At 52.7% G+C, this 20,814-nt stretch overlaps 1 protein-coding gene across 1 annotated transcript in view; it reads left to right on the top strand.

Annotated features, from left to right (window-relative positions):
• Nucleotides 1-19,873: 19,873 nt before the first annotated feature.
• TTC39A (tetratricopeptide repeat domain 39A) overlaps nucleotides 19,874-20,814 on the top strand; it is a 29,000-nt gene continuing 28,059 nt past the window's right edge. Inside the window, exon 1 of the mRNA XM_081087158.1 lies at nucleotides 19,874-19,974. Coding sequence (XP_080943284.1) covers nucleotides 19,910-19,974 — 65 coding nt within the window. The 5' untranslated portion in view covers nucleotides 19,874-19,909. The remainder of the gene's footprint in view (nucleotides 19,975-20,814) is intronic.

The following is a 20,814-nucleotide window of genomic DNA, read 5'->3' on the forward strand; positions in this document are numbered from 1 at the left end:
TTCTGCCTTCTGCTGTGCACAGGCCCCCCCTCCATGCTCAGCCGCCCAGTGGGCCCCAGGCAGGTGGGGGAAGCACCCCATGGAGCAGACAGACCTGGTGTCAGCCCTGGCTGCACAGCCTGGTCTCAGGGGGAGCACCCCCTCTGAGCCTGTCTCCGCAGCTGTAAAAGTGGGGGTGGGTGTTTCATAAGATGAACCTAAGTCAGAATGTGTGTAAAACGCCTGGCTTAAGGCTTGGAACATTAGAGAATGTCTCCTACTTGTCAGACCAATCACCGTTTTTTAGACACACAATTTGTGTTGCACAAGTACCTAGGATACACACCCAGCCCCAAAGGAGACAGAAATGGTCCCTTAGCCACCCTGCCCCTGCCCGGGGTTCGGCCCGATCCTCTCTCACTGAGGGAACTCTCCAGGGCCCCACACCCATCGTTCAAGCTGGAGCCGACTGATCCCTCTCGAACTCCTCCCCCGGGTGCTCCCCAGCTCCCAGCCTTAGTTGAGCCCGAGCCTCCCACGGGGCCGCTGGGCTGCTCTGCACTGTGGGGCTCACCTGGCTCCGGGGCTGAGGCTCCTTCATGTTCGCAGTTACTTAAAGTAAAAAGTAAAAATGCACGTGATTTAAGACAAAATATGGGATTTCGAAGAAAGTTTGCACTGGAGACGTTGTGGCTCAGTCTCCTCTGATCACCCCCTCCCACCGGGTGCTGGGAATGAGAAGTCTGCGAACCGGGTCCTGACCCAGAGCCTGGCCAGGCCCGCAGCCTCCCCTCCCGGGCCGGGCCGGGCAGCTCCTCCCACCTCCGTCCCGGGCTGCCCCTGCCGCCCCTGCTCCGTGCGGGGCTCCTGCTCCGGGCCCAGCGGGAGGCCCAGGCCTCTGACCCAATTCAGGAGCCGCCCAGCCAGGCAGGTTCTGCACTTGGGCAGCAGGGAAAGGCATTGGCGACGCCACCGTCCATCTGCACCAGCTCCAGGCTGGGAGTGGAGAGGCCTGGGGTGGTCCTGGGACCCCCCCCCCTCCCCCACGTGTGACCAAGAGCAAACCCCTGGCCGGCCCGGCCTCAGTTTCCCCCTGTGACTAACGCTGGGTCCTGACGGCTCTGGAGGGAAGTGGTCTTGCCCTGGGTCCCGGGGGCCGCCGGGGGAGGGGACACCGGCTCCCGGGCCAGGCAGGAAGGCGCCGGCCGGGCCTGGCTGGGGAGGAGCCTCCGGCCCGCCCCGCCCGCCCCGTCCAGGTCCCGCCGCCAGAGCTGCCGCCGCCGCCGCCACGAGGGGCCGCCCGCGCCCCTGGGTCCGGCCGCGTCCATGGCCTTTCTGACCGCCTGGAAGGGAGCGGCCTCCAGGAAGGGCGCCCGCAGGTACCAGGCGGGGCGGGCGCTCGGCCGGCGGCGCGGAGGGAGCCGCGGGCGGCGGGGGCGGAGGGGACGGGGAGTGCGGGCTGCTGGCCCAGGAGCAGCTGAGCGCCCGAAGGGCAGTCCGGCGCCGCTCACACCTCCACGTGTGCCCTGCGGGCGTGTTCCGGCCGCAGCGGGGCTGAGGCCCCCATCCCAGTCCCGCTCGAGCCCCGCTCCCCCGGCTGCACCTGTGGGCCACCTGCAAGGGCGGCTCAGGTGACCTTGACCGCGGGCGGGCGGGGTGCCCCCTGCACCTGGCCCTCCCCAGGGAAGCAGGAGGGAGAGGTGGGCGCCCTGGGGGCCCTGGCAGGCGAGAGCAGGCACCCTGTCGCCCTGCGGGACTGTCCACGTCTGGGGGCAGCGGTGGGGAAGCCTGGGTCCCAGTGCTGGTCCATGGTGGAACTGGATGCACCAGCGGTCACTGTTACACTCTCACCAGGAGAAAGGTCGGCCCTCCGTCCTATGTCTCTCCACCTCCCCAGCTGTCCCCACCTCCGGGATGAGCTGGTGTCTCTAGGTGTGTTCCCCTGAGGCCGGGAGGAGACAGCCCTGACCTCCCTTCTGAGCTGTCTTGACCCCCAAGTCCTTTCCTTTACGTATTTAAAGTTTGCCCTGCTACCCCCCTCTCTCCCCGCCCCCCCGCAAAGGACAATCCAACTGCCCTCCCAGCGCCTCCCTCTGACTGTCCTATGAGCACCTCAAGCTTGGCAAGCCCTAAGTCAGACTTCCATCTTCACCCCCAAACCTGTTCCTCCTCCTGTTTTCCCATCTCGGAGGATGGCACAGTCATCCACCTCGTTGCCCAAGCCGGCACCTGGGCGTTATCACCTGGGCGTTATCCCTCTCACCTCCCTGCCTCACCTCCACCTCAGTCTCCAAGTTCTGCTGATGTGGCTCAGAGCTGCTCATTGCCCTTGGAGCGATGCAACAGCCCCTACAGTGCCCACTTCTTCCAGTCTCCTCTTCCCGTGCAACCTTCAGACTGGTCTCCTCTAAAACACAGACCAGACCATGTCATTTTTCTGCTTCAAAACCCTTCCGAGGACCTCAAGGGGGTAGGCTGTGCCCCTGCCCCAGGCCTGTTTCCCATCACCCCCTGACCCTCACGCTGCTCCAACACCAGCTGGCTCTGAGGTGTTCTCACAGCCGTGCCAGGCGGTGGGGTGCCCCTGCCTGGAATGCCGTCCTCCACTCCTGGCATTCACCCCTAAGACTCAACGTTAGGTGACCCCTTTTATTTTATATTTTTAAAATATATTTTATTGATTTTTTACAGAGAGGAAGGGAGAGGGATAGACAGTTAGAAACATCGATGAGAGAGAAACATCGATCAGCTGCCTCCTGCACACTCCCTACTGGGGATGTGCCTGCAAGCAAGGTACATGCCCTTGACTGGAATCGAACCTGGGACCCTTAAGTCCGTAGGCCGACGCTCTATCCACTGAGCCAAACCAGTTAGGGCTGGGTGACCCCTTTTAGGCAGGCTTTCTGACCCCCCCCCCCCCCCGCCTTTGAATCAGGCTCAAGGGGGTTCCAGGCTCCAGCATCTTTGCTTCCCTCTCAGGGCTCTCATTCAGTCTTTCAGAAAAATTGTTGAGCAGGCGATTGTACTGGGCGCTGCAGGTATACGATTACTTCACACATACAGATCCCTGCTCTCAGGGGGCCATGTTCTAGGGCAAGTAAACACGTAAACACCAGATGGAGGCTGTGTCTCCTTACGGTTTAGAATGGGGTGATGTGATGAACAGTAAAAACCACCATACCCAGAGCATTTCTGGCAAAGAGGGCAGCTCATGTACAAGCCTGAGGGGTGCCTGCGGAGCAGAAAAGGGGGTGGGTGGTTGAGGTTCAGTCCTGGTGGGATCCTAGAGGCAGGCTACCCAAAACAAACAAAGCAAGGAGTTTGGATTTCATAGTGTGTTGGGAAGCCACTAGAGGGCGCTAGGGAGGTGATTTACATATTTCACAATGACCCCCGTGGAGAAAGGATTTTGTGCACAGACCATTTCAACACTGGGTCACAGTCACCTTTTCTGTCTCCCTACTGCACATGGAGAGTGGACAGAGTTTGTCTGCCCCATGTCCCCAGAGCCCAGCACGGAATGGAGCTTAGCATATGCTTCAGTGTTGATGAGGACACGGGGGATGATTTTTGAGGAGGGTGAGATCCCCTGGCTAGGGCGGTAAGGAGTGTCTGTGTCCAGATGGATTTCTTGCCCAGGGGCTGTCCTGCCTGTAAGAATCCAGCTGTGCTCTGTCCTCTAGGCACCCAGGAGCCTTTTGCATTTCAAATGTGTATATGCTGCTGATGTCACAGTGTGGATGGAGGCAGGGAGACTGCAGGGGAGGCTGGTGTGATGATGCAGGACAGATGCTGGCTGTGGATTAGTAGAATGGAGGGAATAGGGGAGAAGAAACTAAGAAGGAATGCCGACTGGTGTGGCTCAGTGGTTGAGCATCGAACCCATGAACCAAGAGATCACTGGTTCAATTCCCTGTCAGGGCACATGCCTGGGTTGCGGGCTCGATCCCCAATATGGGGCGTGCAGGAGGCAGCCAATTGATGATTCTCTCTCATCATTGATGTTTCTATGTCTCTTTCCCTCTCCCTTCCTTTCTGAAATCAATAAGAATATGTTTTTTAAAAAACATAAAAGAAACTAAGAAGGAAGAACTGAGAAGTGGTGAATGGACAGGCTGGGAGACCAGATCCAGAATGACTAATGGAGGGAGGGAGGTGAGAGGCAGTGAGGAGGAGGGGGAGTCGGGGGATTCTGGCCAAGCAGAGTCCTCTACATCCCTCCATGGGCCTGTGTGAGGGAGTATGCAGGAGGGACTGAACACATGCGCCTTTATACCTCAGGGAACTTGCCGAACACAAATACACAGAAAATTCTTTGCTCCCAGTTGCCCCCACCAGGACTCACACACAATCCTAAGTCTGCATTTTCCCAGCTTAGGACCTGTGACTTCTCCACCCTCACGCCTCACCCACCAGGCGTCCTTGTCCCACAGCCTGGCCAAAGGGTAAGGATCCAGTTCTGCCACTTGTTTATTGGCTCTAGGACCTTGATTCAGTTAACTGAGCTGTGTGAGCCTCAGTTTACTCAGCTGAAGTGCTGGGAAGATCTAGTGAAGTCGCACTGGTAAAGGACCTAATACACAGTCACTGGGACATATTCCGTCAGCGTTCTGTAAATGCGGGTTCGCTTCCTTCTTGCACTGGTGTGAGGTAACCTCCCTTCAGAGGGATTTGCATCGGACAGAGGGGATTTCTGAGAGGTTTGAGGGTCAGCTGTGGGATTCTGGGCACCAGGATTAGGTAATGTTAACTGAAGGTCATTGGCATCAATTTGACGCCAACAGGAATCCCCAAATTGGGGTGCAATGAAAAAGGAAACTTGATTCAGTGCAAACAGCTCAATTATGAAACAGCATTGCCCTGAAAACAGCATGACTCTTAGGCAGCCCTGGAACCAGGCAGCTCTGGGGCCAGGCCCCCCTCTGGCTGGACGGCTTTGCTCTGTTCCTGCATTTGTCTGCTCTGTGCCAGTCTGCTGCGCCCTGCATAGGTCTGCTCCACTCTGCTCCAGCAAGATTCCCCTCTTCACCCTTCCTAGAAAGGAAAAGTGTGCTCTCAGAGCCAGAGAGGAGCTGATTTATGTAGATAGAAGTCCTTGCCCCTGGCCCATGATTGGTTCATCCTAATGCAAATGAGGACTCCAAGTCCTCCAAGTTTGATTGGTCCAAAAGGCATTGTCTTGATTGGCCAGAATGCAGCCACTCTGATTGGTGGGTGAAAAAGCTGCTTGAGGGATATAGCTGTGTAGCTCTGATTGGATGGGAAAAGCCTCAGCCCTTTGGTTGACACAGGATCCCAGGAACTCCTTTATAAAGGCTGGCTTCGAGGACAGAGCACAGTGCTGGCTGAGCAGTTCTGTGCAGGAGGCAGGCAGCTTAGTGCAGGAACTGCAGCTTGCCTGAGAGACCCCTGTACAGAAATGGCTGCTAGTCTCTGTTTTTAAAATTTGAGCCCAGTTAGCCACCAGAAGCCCATCCTTAGTCGGGATCTTCTTCCTCAAGGTCCACAGTAGCTGGGAACTGTTACAGGAGGGAAATGACACCCATGCATCTTATACAATATGGACCACCATCGCCTCGGCCTACAACTAGGGCTCCTTCCAGTAGCCCCCACTTACGGCTGCTCCGGCACCTGGAGCAAAGGGGAAGTGGGAGCAGGAAGATTGCCTTTGAGAGAGCAGTTAAGAGGCAGAGCTGCTCAGGGAGGGAACCCCCACCCCCACCTCCCGAGAATGGAGGACGGCTGGGGCTGCTGTCCACAGAATTCCTGCTCTTGGTTTGAGCCTAAGCTCAAGGAGCTCTCTGATGCCACCCCGTTAGGGAGTTTCTAGTTGGTGACTGGAGTCCTTGGGCAGCTTTTGTCTCTCCCTTGGGACTGGATCTGAACCGGATGCCAGTGCTGGGTTTCACCTCTGTGATCCTCAGATCCTTTGAGTTGACTATCAGACTTGTCATTTTAATTCAAGATTCTACAATGTTGAGGCTTCTGATCCCGGGATTCTGATAACCCTTATTGCCTGTTAAGAGTACTTAGGAAGCAGAGAAGAGTAACAGAAGGTTTTTATGATTCTATGAGAGGCCTGGTGCACGACATTTGCACACTGGTGAAAGGGGAGGGGTCCCTCAGCCTGGCCTGCACCCTTTCCCAGTCCAGGACCCCTCAGGGGATGTCCACCTGCCATGGAGGTGGGAGAGGCTCCTGCCACCGCAGCTGTGCTCGCCAGCTGTGAGCCCGGCTTCTGGCTAAGCAGCGCTCCCCGTATGGGAGCGCACTGACCACCAGGGGGCAGCTCCTGTGTTGAGTGTCTGCCCCCGGTGGTCAGTGCACGTCACTGCCCCCGGTGGTCAGTGCACATAGCAACCGGTTGTTCTGCCATTTGGTCAATTTGCATATTAGGGTTTTATTACATAGGATAGGATGGCTGTTCTCCAAGCCCCTCAGCCATCCTGGAAGGAGCCTTTCTGAAGAACTCCCACTTCTGGGAGAGCCAAATGTACGTCTTCCACATCTTCCCTCCCAGGAGAGAGGAAATTTCTCTCACAGCCCAAGACTCCCAGGCTTTCCTTTCCTTTTCCAAGATCAGCCTTTCTCAGCTGAACAGCAGTGCAGGAATCTATTCCTTTTAGGTAAAATCCTCCCTCCACCCTATAAGTGGTTAGTTTTGCCCCATGTCCCCCAACAATATGGTTATATTAGGACTTATGACACTGGGTGAGACATCAGGTCACTAGACACTTCATTCCTTCTGATGCCCATTTTCCTCCCTGGGATGAAGTTTGTTCCTGCCTGCTCCCTTCCACAGCCTCAGGCTTTCCCCTCACTCCCTGGAAAAGTCGGCTCTGGCAAGCACCCACTGCCTATACGATTCATCTCCATCCCCCAGACAGAGCATGTAAGTCTCAGATCAAAGGTGACTGCTGTCTTCCCAAGAACGTGGGTGAGTGCGTACTTCCATCACACCTGGGTGACTGAGGGCACACCCAGGCACTGGCCCTGAGCACAGGCCAGACCAGTCAAAGGGGGATGACATGTCCACAGGCTCAGTGCACAGCACTGCACTCAAATTGTCACCCTTCTCTTTCTCTTGCCCCTGCCCCATCCAGCTTCTCTCATGGAGACCCTCTGGATGAGGCCCCTGCCTCTAGCACGCCCCATCCCCTGCCCCTCCGCTGCCTCAGTGATCTCGATGGTGCGCTGAGTTAACATGCATCATCCCCTTCAATCCACTACAGCCCTCACTGGGGAGGGCTTGTCTCCAATCCTAATGGATGAGGAAATTGAGGCCTCCTCATGCTTTCTCAGATGCATAGACATTGGGGGTTTTTAGTACTAATTTTGTTTTCAGCTTTTTAAAAGTATTCTCCCAGCTTTTAGAGAACTTATTCATGTAGCAAATATTTACTGAGCACCTACCTCATGCCAGGCACTGTTCTGGGCACTGGAAATAGAGAACAAAAATGAAGAAGAAAAAATCCCCGCCCATGTGGTGTGTAGAATTTAATGGGGAGAGACAGAGAATAAATGAACAAGCAAAATTACAGGAAGTCAGGTATCAAGGGCTATGGAAAAAATAATGCAGGGGAAAGAAATTTGAGGTCTGAGGGCAAGAGTTCCATTTTAAGTAGACCGGTCAGGGAAGGCCTCACAGAGAAGGTGAAATTCGAGCTGAGATCTGAAGGGGGTTGTTTGAGGGGGTACTCATGTGAGTATTCACAGGCACAGCATTTCGGGTGAATAGCAAGTGCAAAGGGCCCAAGGGGGGAGATGCTGGCTATTTGGAGAAGAGCAAGGAGACCAGCGTGGCTGAATAAGAGAGAGAAGGGAGGTGACATCAGAGAGAGATGGGGGTGCAGGTCATGCGGGGCCGCATGGCCATGGTGAAGACGTTAGGTTGTGTACTGAGAACATGGGTGCAGGGTTTTGAACAGAAGGGTGGCATGATCTGATCAAACGGGTCCAGTGCTGTGTGAAGAAAAGACAAGGGGACAGAGGCAGGAGCAGGCTGTAGGGGTCAGGAAAGGAAAGATGAAACACTAAGGGAAGGCCCTGTTCCTGGTGCTTTAGGTATATAACCTCACTTGATCCTTGCAACAACCCAGTGAGGTTGCTACCATCAAGATCCCCATTTCAGAGATGAAGTCAGGGTGTGAGAGCAGGAGTGGAAGCCCTGCCTTGCAAACCTGCCCTCTAGACCACTCCCTGCCCTGCCTTAAGCTAGTACGGTGAGTTGCTTGGGGGCTGCACAGCTAGACATGGTGGGCCAGGAGTCCAGCCAGATCGTCCTGGCTCTGGAGCCCAAGCTCTAACCCAGGGTTTCTCAACCTGTGGGTCGCGACCCCTTTGGGGGGTCAACTGACCCTTTCACAGGGGTCGCTTAAGACCATTGGAAAACACATATATAATTACATATTGTTTTTGTGATTCATCACTCTGCTTGAATTATGTTCAATTTGTAACAATGAAAATACATCCTGCGTATCAGATATTTACATGACGGTTCATAACAGTAGCAAAATTACAGTTACGAAGTAGCGACGAAAATAATTTTATGGTTGGGGGTTCACCACCACATGAGGAACTGTATTAAAGGGCCGCGGCATGAGGAAGGTTGAGAGCCACTGCTCTAACCCCTGACAAGATGCCACTCAATGCCCCTTCTTTCCAATCAAAACTGGTTGTGGTCCCTTGGGCCTGACTGGGCTCCTTCCTAGACCCACGCTAGGCAGCTCTGGAGACCAGACTCGTGGAAGAGCTCTGATCCCAGAACTGAGAACATCGGAGCAGGGAGGACCCTTGAGCTCCTGGTCCAGGCTTCTCTCCTCTTTATATTGGGCAGGAAAATGAAACCTAAGGGCAGAGTCGGGCAGTAACTGCCCCAGGTTACACAGCCAGTGGGAGTCCCAGGCGATGGGGCTGGAGGGGGCAGGCCCAGGGAACAGGCCTAGAACCTTCTCAAGGGCCCCTCTCCAGGGGATGTTTAAGAGCTGTGACTGGTATAGCCCTTTGTTGATGAACCTGTTTACTTGTGAATTATTAACAAGCCTGTAGCCGGCTGGGTGGGGTGCACTCACTTTAAGACAACCCGTTTTACAGTCAGCAGCTCAGGAGGGCTCTGGGAGTCCTGGCTGGTGGGGGCAGAGCGCTTCCTGCCAGGGAAGACCTGGAGGAAGGGGCTGTGAAGGGGGAAGGGGACAAGAGGTCACCCAAGTACTGCACCATAAGCCTCACAGTATCCATGAGAGGCGGGGCCATTTATCCCAGGTTTACAGATGGAAAGACTGAGGTCCAAAGAGGGAGAAGCAGCTCTGACTCCACAGCTTAAGCTCTTTCTACAACAGTGGCCCCACGTTTCCCATGCTTACACCCTCATTGCTGTGACCCCCATTTCCACACACTTTCCCCACAGGATAAATAGTCACGACCGGGGTTTATGCTGTGGCTAGACCCGCGTCCAAGTTACACTCGGTACAAGCCCCCGTGTTCTCACCTGTAGGATGGGAGATACAGCTACTTCGGAGCTTTCTGAGGCCATTTCATTAAACAGATGTTTACTGAGGGCCTTCTTTTTTTTAAATACATTTTATTGATTTTTTTTTAACAGAGAGGAAGGGAGAGAGAGAGTTAGAAACATCGATGAGAGAGAAACATCGATCAGCTGCCTCCTGCACATCTCCCACTGGGGATGTGCCCACAACCCAGGGACATGCCCTTGACCGGAATCGAACCTGGGACCTTTCAGTCCGCAGGCCGCGCTCTAGCCACTGAGCCAAACGGGTTTCGGCTACTGAGGGCCTTCTTAAGCTAAGACTTGGAACAGGTGCAAGCAGCCCATGCGAGGTGCTTAAGGCCCCTCTTACATATGCTGCTGGTCTTCTCGCCAGCTTCATAAACTCAGCGTGCCCGCCTCCCTTTCACCCACACTGTCCTCCATCTGGTGCACTCTTCCCATGACTCCACTGTACGTAAATAATACAAACTTCAAGGGTCAGCTCTGCCCCGCTTCTCCAGGAATCCCCCAGGCCCCCCGCCTGCGCAGCACTGGCCCTTAGCTGGATGGCTATCTGCTCCTTGTAGTTAACTATCTTTTCGTGCCTAAGTCCGAATCCCAGAGGTGGGATGAACCTTGCCAGGGAGCATCCAGCCTCTGCTCATATGTGGGCAGGATAAGCACTCCTACCTTTGCAGAGAGCCTGCTTAGGTTTAAACAGCACTCCCCTAACCCCCTCCCCTCGCCACCAGGCCCTACCTGCCTGGCTCTCCGGGACCTAGCCCAAGTCTTCCCACCACAGCTGCTTCTGCAAGCTCCTCCTGTTTCCTCTTCTGACATCCTAGAGCCAGGGCTGTTTGCCTGGTGCTAGAGTCCCTCCTCCTCCTGTCCCCTGCCTTTGTGAAGGGGCAGCTCTACTGGCAGCCACGTGGCCTGATGAGTCATGGTTAAGTGCACCAGGGGCCTGGGGGTGGTGGCTGCTTAACTCCTCATGGGCCAGGGGTTCTTTCTGCCAGACCAGGTGAGCTTCAGCCCTGGCCCTAGACATATACCTCAGGGCTGGGCACGCAGTGGGCATCTGAGGAGTGTATACCTGGCTCTCACATAGGAATGGGGATCCGGGGAGAGGGAGCCGAGGAGGCAAGAGGCAAGAGTGTGAACTTTGTTGTCAGGAGGGCTGGGTTCCAATCACAACTTGCCATTTATTAGGTGAGTGGCCTTGAGCAAGTCACCTGTACCCTGTGCCTCAGTTTCCCCATCTGCAAAATGGCAGGTATGGGGATCCTTTGAGAAGGCGAGTGAGACCTGTTGGCTAGCAATGAGCGCTAAACCGCCTTACTGTCCGCCCTTTTGCCTCCTCCAACACAGGGGCCAGGGGGCAAGTGGGTGGGATTAAAATCCACGCCTGACTCTAGAGGCCGGGACTTTGCCTGCATGGATGCCCCCACCAATGAATGCCCCAGGGCGATGCAGGCTCAGGTCCCGGCGCTGCAGGCGGCTGCGTGGACAGGGGAGAGTGACAGGTCTAGAGAACTTTCTGGGCCCGAATAGGTAGATTTGCGCGAGGAAGGAGCGAGCTCCCGGTCCCGGGGGGCTGCGCACTGGGGGTACCGGGCATGGGCCACGCAGCCCTGGGCTCTCACCTGTCGGAGCCGGGGGTGGGGCGCATCCGCAGGCGGCGGCCGTGGCCCCACTGCGCGGGTGGGCAGCCCGCGGCCCGGCCCCGCCGCCTTCCCCGCCCCCGGCGCGCCCCTCCCCGGCCGCCGCGTCCCCAGCTCCGCCGCACAGCGCCCGGCTCGTCCCCGCGGCCGCACCTGGGCCGCAGCTGGCGACCGGCGGGGCCCGCGGCCCGCCCCCCTCCGCGATGAGCACGGCCGGCTCCCCGGGCGCCCTGCCCGCCGGGTAAGTGCGCGGCCGGATGGCCCGGGGGCGCGGGCCGGGCTGGGCCGGGCGTTGGGGGGGCGCCGAGCCGACCTCCCGGCGCCCCGCGGCCCGCACTGCGGCTTCCAGCCCCGCCTGGGCCCCGCGCCCCCACCCGCCGTCTGCCCGCGCCGCCGCTGCGGGAGCGGGGAGGGGCTGCGGGAGCTCGCGGGGAGAGCAGGCGCGGCCGCCCGGGGTCGTCACTCCCTCCGGGTCCCAACTTTCTCGCGAGCCCGCAGACAGGCCGGCTGCGCTCAGAGCCGCCCTCCGCCCTCGTGGCACTGGCACCTGTGCGGGACGCACTGCCACCTCCCTGCGGAGGAGAAGCTGAGGCACAGCGCGGAGGCAGCTTGTCTCAGGTCGCCAGGAGGTGAGAGGGGGGCTGGGATTTGGACGCAGCTCCATTGGATCCCAGAACCTCGCACCACCTCACCTTCAGGGATATTTAGGAGTTAAAAGGCTAAGAAATGAACCATTGGGCTCAGCTGGAACGGGGTAGTAAAGGTGGGTGTTGTCACTGCCGACGTGGCTCTCGTGCCCCCTCCCCCACTGAGAGACCCTCAGACCCCCCCTCCACCCCATCCCCCCTTAACCCCTCTGCCCCCCCCCCCACACACACACACACCCGCCCTGTGGCAGTGACAGCTACTAACTGCTGGGAGGTACGAGCAGCCCTTTGCCTTTCCGAGGCCCCAGTCGGGAGGGGGCAGCTGCTGGGAGCCTGGACTGCCGGAAGGTTACTGGGTGGAGACGTGGCCCCGGTGAGCTGGGAGTGGCGCCCGCCCAGCCTGGAGCCTCACCACCAGGGACAATATTTGCCAAGGCCTCAGGGCTAACACTTGAACAGGGAGGTGGCAAGGCTGGTGCCAGCTAGGAACCTCCACAGGCCTGTGGTGCGCTCCAGGCTGAGGCTTGGAAGTTGGGTGGCAGGGGATAGCCTGGGCTGTAGAAGGTTCACGGATAAGTCTTGACTTTTTGTTGTATGACTTTGGCCAAGTCTGTTACCTCCCTAGACTTACTTATTTTTAACTGACTTTATTGGGGTGATATATTATCTGTAAACGTATTGTATTGTGTGTTCACCGCCCCAAGTCAAGTCTCCTTCCATCACCATTTATCCCCCGCCCCTGTACTCTCCCCGATCTCCCCCTACCTCCCTTTCCCTCTGGTAATCACCGTACTGTGATCGTCTATAGGGTTATTTGGGGGTTGTAATTTTGTTCTTAATTTCTTCACCGTTTTCACCCAGCCCCCAACCCTCTCCCCTCTGACAACTGCCAGTCTGTTCTCTGTATCTATAAGTCTATTTCTGTTTTATTCATTCGTTTATTTTGTTTATTAGATTCCACATATAAATAATATCATATAGTATTTGTCTTTCTCTGACTGGCTTATTTCACTTAGCATAATACTCTCCAGGTCCATACTACACTACAGTCTATCTATAGATAAAATACAATTCCTGTCAAGATACAAATGGCATATTTCACAGAACTAGAACAAATATTCCAAAAATGTATATGAAACGAACAAATAAAAACACCTCAAATAGTCTCAGCAATATTGAGAAAGAGCAAAGTTGGAGGAATCATGCTACCTGATATTAAAATATACTACAAGGTCATAGACATCAAAACAGCATGGTACTGGCATAAAAACAGACTACATGGAACAGAATAGATCAATGGAACAGAATAGAGAGCTCAGAAATAAACCCATGCCTGACAAAGGAGGCAAGAACATACAGTGGGATAAAGATAGTCTATTCAATAGTGTTGGGAAAATTGGTCAGATACCTGCAAAAAAATGAAACTATACCACCAACTTACACCATACATAAGAATAAACTCAAAATGGATTAAAGCAGCAGTTCTCAACCTCGGGGTCGAGACCCCTTTGGCGGTCGAACGACCCTTTCACAGGGGTCGCCTAAATACATCCTGCATATCAGATATTTACATTACGATTCATAACAGTAGCAAAATTACAGTTATGAAGTAGCAACGAAAATAATTTTATGGTTGGGGGTCACCACAACATGAGGAACTGTATTAAAGGATCGCGGCATTAGGAAGGTTGAGAACCACTGGATTAAAGACTTAATATTAGACTCGAAACCGTAAAAGTCCTAGAAGAAAACATGAGCTGTAAAATCTCTGACATTTCTCATAGCAATATTTTTTCTGATGTATCTCCTTGGGCAAGGGAAACGAAGAAAAAATGAGACTATATAAAACTAAAAAAATTCTGCACAGCAAAGTAAACCATCAACAAAGTGAAAAGACAGCCTACTGAATGGGAGAATGTATTTACCAATGATACATCTGATAAGGGGTTAATATCCAAATTTATTTTTAAAAATTCATACAATGCAAAAGAAACAATCCAATTAAGAAATGGCCAAAGGACCTGAATAAACACTTCTCCAAAGAGAACACACAGATGGCCAATAGATATATGAAAAGATGCTCAACCTCACTAAGCATCAGAGAAATGCAAATTAAAACCACAAGGAGATATCACCTCAAATCTGTCAGAGTGGCTGCCATCAATAAATCAACAAACAAATGTTGGTGAGGATGTGAAGAAAAGGGAACCCTTGTGCACTGATGTGAGAGAGACATCTATTTGTTGCCTCCTGCACGCACCCAGACCAGGGTGTGGAATTGAGCCTGCAACTGAGGTACATACCCTCGACTAGAATCGAACCCAGGACCCTTCAGTCCTCAGGCTGACGCTCTAATCATTGAGCCAGATCACCTAGGGCCCCATTTACTTTATAGTCTTCTTTTAAACCAGTGGTTCTCAACCTTCCTAATGCTGCGACCCTTTAATACAGTTCCTCATGTTGTGGTGACCCCCAACCATAAAATTATTTTCATTGCTACTTCGTAACTGTAATTTTGCTACTGTTATGAGTCGTAATGTAAATATCTGATATGCAGGATGTATTTTCATTGTTACAAATTGAACATAATTAAAGCATAGTGATTAATCACAAAAACAATATGTAATTATATATGTGTTTTCCGATGGTCTTAGGCCACCGCTGTGAGAGGGTCGTTCGAGCCCCAAAGGGGTCGCGACCTACAGGTTGAGAACCACTGTTTTAAACAACTAAGCCATGGCAGAGACCCTCGAAGCCTCTTGTGGATCTCCTCCCCACATACTCTACAGAGATCATTGCCATCCTCAATTTTGGTTTTATCATTTTATCTGTTTTTATTCTTTTGCTGAGTGTGTGTAAGTCTAAAAAAATATGTAGTTTGTTCTTACTTTAAAAGTTGTATACAGATGGAGTCAGACAGCACGAATCGTTCTGCAGCTGCTTCTCACTCAGCTTCAGGTTTCTGAGATTTAGTCCTCCTGATCCTTGCGGCTCCGGTCCCCACTTGCCCTGATGGGGTGCTATACCACTCGATGTGAGGCTCCCAATGCTTATTACCCAGCCTCCTTGATGAGCATTGGGGTGGTTCCCAGTGTCTTGCTTTTCAAACAATGAATATTCTCATTTGACTGTCCTTTGCACATATGTTAAGTGTTCTTCTAGGTTGCCCTAACTAGTACATAGGTAACTAGTACATAGGATATAATCATAGGGGTCTTAGGATATGTACTATCTAGTTACTAGTACAATGTATACTGAATCTTTTAAAGTTACTTCGTTTCATTATAGAAGTAGAGCTACTCAATAAAAGAAATGATGGGAATATATAATCTTGGGGGGAAAATACTGTCACTAACTTTTTCTGTGTGCTTCTTACTGTGCTTTACATTGTCTCAGTTGTTCCCCGCCTCCCGTTTTCTTGCTGGGGAAACAGGCTTATAGAGGTGAAAGCACCTTGCCAGGTCTCTCCAATAAGTAATTGCTGAGCTGCAGCTGCAGTCCAGGGCTGTCTGCCTTCAAACTCTTGAATGCCACGCTGCACTAGGCCACGCCAGCCACCTCACTCCATCATCTGTGATATTTGCTTTATGCAGAGCTAAAGGGGAGTCCTTGGAAATAGAGTCACAATCATATTTGCAATTTAGAAAGATCACTTTAGAAGTGCTAGGTCCCCATAGACACATTGCCTTACCCTCTGAGCCGACGCTCCCCGAATGGTGACGCAGGAAGTGAAAAGCCCCTCCCCCACCGCACCAAGGCTCCTGCCATTGGTCACCAGCCCTGCTTCATGCTCCATCCCCCTCCAATCCTGTTTCCCCAAGGCACCCTGGAGGAGCTACCGTCACCACTTGGGAGCTCGGCAATATATTGGCCTGGCCCAGCGCGGTGGCCCCGCAGAAAGCCCTTGAAGACGCAGGGGAAGCCTGCGGACAAGTGGGGACCTCAGCCCGGAGGGAGAGAGACCTGGCGAGGCTGCTTTTGCAAGAACCATTTCTGTCTTCCAGGCTCCTGAGAGGAGCAGAATAGCTCCTGTCTTCACTTCCTTATCTTTCAAATGTAGATAAGAGCACCTGCCTCTTGGGACTGGTGGGAGGATTGAGTGAAATAATTAGTCATCAATTTAGATAACTTCGTGATATTTCCATGGCAGTGGTGGGCGGTTATTAGTGCCGTTATTAAATCAATGGGGCCAGCTGTCCCTAGCCTTCGAGTGCTCCCAGACAGCCAGCCGCGCCCCCCCCTTCCCCCCCCCCCCCCCCCGCAATCCACCATCCACCCAGCAGGCTGTCCAGAGGCCTGTCTTCCTGCCCTGCCCTACAGCTCCTGCCTCCTCCTCAGGCTGGTATACCTCCAGCCCTTTGCTCACACGCTGTCCCTTTCTTGGACTTTTTTCTTCATCTTGTCCTCAATCCAGTGCCATCTTTTCCAGAAAGCTTCCTTGAGAGTCCCACCCCCACTTCTGGGCCTCTTCAGCCTAGTGGCTGTCACGGCCCTGCCTGCAACTGTCCTTCCTCTAGACCAGCGGTTCTCAACCTGTGGGTCACGACCCCTTTGGGGGTCAAACGACCCTTTCACAGGAGTCGCCTAAGACCATCGGAAAACACATATATAATTACTTATTGTTTTTGTGATCAATCACTGTGCTTTTTAATTATGTTCAATTTGTAACAGTGAAATTGGGGGTCACCACAACATGAGGAACTGTATTAAAGGGTCGTGGCATTAGGAAGGTTGAGAACCACTGCTATAGACCATGAGTTCCTGGGCCTGCTCTGTGTCCCTGGGCCTGGCCCAGAGCCAGAGATTAGTGGGTATTTGGGGGGTGGTGGGTAGGGGGGTTGAGGATGAGAGGAGATCAGTCCCAGGCCTCCCCAAAGCAGCTTCCCGTCCAGAGAGGTCAGCTCAGACCCAGCTCACTACAGTGAAGTAGAAGAGGTGCTGGGAATATGTGCCTCTGTGTTGTCTGTCCATCTGTCTGTGCCTCTTCCTCTCCAGGCCGTTCCTTGGTAGGGGGTGAAGGTGGTGGCAGGGCGTGTTGCACAGCAATGGGAGGCAGGCTTGGCTCTGGAATTGTGTAGAGACGCACCTAAGCCAGGACACAGACCTGACTCCCTGGGCTGAGCTGGTGGCACTGGCTCACGCAGAATCTTGGGTTAGAACCCATGTTTGGGCACGTGACCTTGGCCAGGTCACCGCTCCTCCGTGCCTCAGTCTCCTCACCTGCAGTGGGGAATAACCTCACTTCCCATGGCTTCGTGAGGGCTCAGGAGGGCCTGCCAGTTAAACACCGGGGGCCACTGTGCCCACTGCTCTCCACTGGGTCATCCCACTGAGATGGGTGGGCTGAACACCAAGCTAGGCCCTGGGCCAAAGGAAGACGCTGTCCCTGCCTCATGAAGAGAGGGACAGGGGCCGCGTGGCGTGGGGCCATTTTGGCCACAGAAAGGAACTTGGTCTTTATCCTCAGAGTGACGAGAAGGCAGTGAAGGAGTTCAAGTCTCGGCTGTTATGAGAGGGACAGATTAGAGGGAATAACACTTCCAACATTCTTCCTTAAAAAAAAAAAAAAAAACCGAGAGGCTGGATGGCTTACAACAAACATCCTTTAACATACATTCCTGAGCTTCTACAGAAGTAACAGGAATCCTCTTGAGCCAACAAGAAAGAGGGAGCTCAAACCAGGCTGGTAAGTGAGATGAAGCCACAGCCACCTGGGGGTATTTACAAATTCCAGGAGCCCAGATCTCTGAGTTTTAACTGCCACTCAAGGGATGGGAAAGAAGGCTCTGGGCCTGCCCACCCACAGAGCCAGGGGTTGGGACCGGGACCTTCAAAGGGTGGCCTCGGCAAATGGGGGCCTTGACCAGGAAAAATATCACCGGCTGCAAAGGGAGACAGACAGCTGTCCTGATGGAGACAGAAAGGTTCCCTAGAGGTTATAACTGTCGCCCTCACACAGATTTTGGGTTTGAGAGCACACTACCTTTGTGGTCCTGAAAATGTTAAGTTAAAAAAGTAACCGAAGTGGCCTCAGGGTGGTCATGCCCCAGGGAACCTGGAGAAATGAATGAAAATCCTCCCTCGAGGAACATGTCCTCATCCCAGATGCTCTCATCAAATAGGAGCTCACGGTAAAAATACAGAACACACAAGTCACTGTGAGCGACAGGCACCAGAAGCAAGAAACAGCCGAATTAGTTTCTCTGGGAGTCTGAGATACCAGAACTGACACACAGACTATAAATAATTGTGTTTAAAATGTGTGAAGAAATCAAAGGTGGACGTGGAACAACAAAGCAGGGAAGAAGATACTGCCCAAGATGGCCACGCAGACTTGAAAAAGAACAAAGTGGAATTTCTGGAGATGAAAACTAGAACCGCTGAAATGAAAAACTCAGCAGACAGGATAAGTAGCAGATTAGACACATCTAAAGAGAATTCGGGAAATGGAAAAGCTAAAGAAATTACTCAGACTCTAACAGAGAGAGTCAAAGAGGTAGAGTTAAGAGACATGAAATATAGAATAAAATGGTCTAACACAGAGAGAGAAGGGGTAGGAGGGGCGGGAGTGGAGGGGGAGTCTCCATCGGACGGGCCTGCACTGGAGCACACTGGGCACTGAGGGGAAGGGTTAAGAGTTGTTCAAAAGGGAGAACTGATAGGGCGCAGGGATGGAGTAGGTGAGAGAGGCCAGGGAGAGGGATCTGTGAAGGATGACTATCAGATTTCTGGCTTCAAGCCCTGGGTAGAGGGGTGTCATTAAAGACTGGGTGAGAACAGATGTGGGAGAACAAACAAGAGTTCAATTCTAAACAATTTGCCTGGGAAGATCTGCTGATGCATCACAGAGGGGGAGACATTAGAGCTGGGCCTTAAGGTATGTGTAGGAGTTCACCTGGTGGAGAAAGGACTTTCTTAACTTTTTTTGGGGAAAAGGATCTCCTTTCAGCAAGATCGTCGAGGCCCATTCTAGAACCTTTGCTCACTCAAAAGAGACAACTTGAGACATTCTCAAAATCTTCATTTAGGACTTTGGGATCTCCTAGTTTCATCTCTCATTTTCAAATGGGGAAGCTGAGGTCCAGAAAGGTCAGAGGTTTGTTCTCCTAGCCCAGTGATGGCGAACCTTTTGAGCTCGGCGTGTCAGCATTTTGAAAAACCCTAACTTAAACTCTGGTGCCGTGTCACATATAGAAATTTTTTGATATTCGCAACCATAGTAAAACAAAGACTTATATTTTTGATATTTATTTTATATATTTAAATGCCATTTAACAAAGAAAAATCAACCAAAAAAATGAGTTCGTGTGTCACCTCTGACACGCATGTCATCGGTTCGCCATCACTGTCCTAGCCTAAGATTCTTCATTCATTCATTCACTTAATATTTATCAAAAACTCACTTTGTACCAAGATACCAGATGCTGGGGATACAGCAGTGAACAAAACAAAGATTCCTGCCCTCAGGAGGCTTATATTTTAGTGGAGAAAGACTATAAACACAAAAATAAGTTAAAAGTGTATGTCAGAAGATGGTAAGAGCTATAGAGAAGTGTAAGTGCTGGAATATGTTGGAGATGCTGCTGGAAGGTGACCCTTGAGCAGTAAAGGCCCATGGCAGCTTCCACGTTCCGCCCACTGGAGCCCATTGTGACAGTGTCTCTGGGTTCTAGAGTGCAGGCCCAAGGGGGCAGGAGAAGGCCTGGAGAAGGAGGGAGAAAAGGACGGACGTGGAATTTAGTGGGTGGGCTGTGCCCCCCAGAGGGGGGTGCAGAAAGGCCCAATGGGTCAGAGGGGCCACAAAGATTCTCTTTACCCTCGTGATAGGTAAGATAAATTTATTTCTGAGCTTTCCTGGCTCCCCTGTCCTCACTCCCCCAAACCCATTCTCAGATGTCACCCCATTCTGCTCTCCTCCCACTTTAGAAACACTTAGAGGTGGGTCCAAATTGTCCTTGTGTCCCAGGGGCAGCCTGGAGGAGCTCATGACAGGTCTCCAAGGCCCACCAAGGAGCTCAAGCAGTCCCTGTAGGCCCTGTTCCAGCCAGGGGTGGGGTTGAAGTCCCTGTCTCACACCCCGTGTCTCTCTCATCAGGACGCCCGTGAACAGCCTCCATGAGGCCCTGGACCAGTGCATGACCGCCCTGGACCTCTTCCTCACCAACCAGTTCTCAGAAGCACTCAGCTACCTCAAGCCTCGGTGAGCCTTAAGCCCAGGCTGGGGTAGGAGGTGTGCGTGCACAGGCGCTTGTGTGAGCCCACGTATGGGTGTAGGGATGGGGTTGTTGCGTCATGGAGGACCTGTGTTCTGCTGTGAGGGGATCCCCATGGAACTGAATGCCTTCAACCTCTGGGTCACCCTGACCCCTGAGAGTCCCATAAAAATGGCTCAGGCTCCCCATTCCACAGCTGTGAGCAGCCAGGCCTCCCCAAGGTCACTGTGACTTCCTTCCCCGTAGGTTCTTTCGGCCTCTTCTACTTCGATTTCTTGTTCCCACTGAATCCACTGGGGCTTTCTCTGCTGTCAGTTAACACAGCCCCTTTTTATCTTTCTCTGAAGTGCTAACGACTTGGGTTGCCTTTACTTAAGCCTTGTAGGGTAATAATAACAGTTAGTCATTAATTCTTCTAGCATTTACTGCCTTATTTCTGAATAATATGCTTATACTGCTCTGTTTTTAAAATTTGTTCAGTTTTTCAAAAACTGAAATTGAGATAAAATTCAGGTACCATAAAATTCACTCTTTTGTTCCTTTTTACTTTTAAACATCATCTATTGGTAAATTTAGCTTTCATTTTAAAAAATCTGATTTATTGATTTCAAAAAGAAACAGGGAAGGAGAGAGAGAAAGAGGAAAAAAAAAACATTGATTTGTTGTTCCACTTATTTATGCATTCAGTGGTTGATTTTTGTATGTGCCCTGACTGGGGGGATCGAACCCGCAACCTTGGTGTATGGGGACAACACTCACCACTGAGCTACCCAGCCAGGACAGAAGTTAGCTTTCTTATACCTCTGCCCCATCTCCCTTCCCTCATC

This window comes from Myotis nattereri (assembly GCF_964212035.1).
Source record: "Myotis nattereri genome assembly, chromosome: 3".
Taxonomy (NCBI): domain Eukaryota; kingdom Metazoa; phylum Chordata; class Mammalia; order Chiroptera; family Vespertilionidae; genus Myotis; species Myotis nattereri.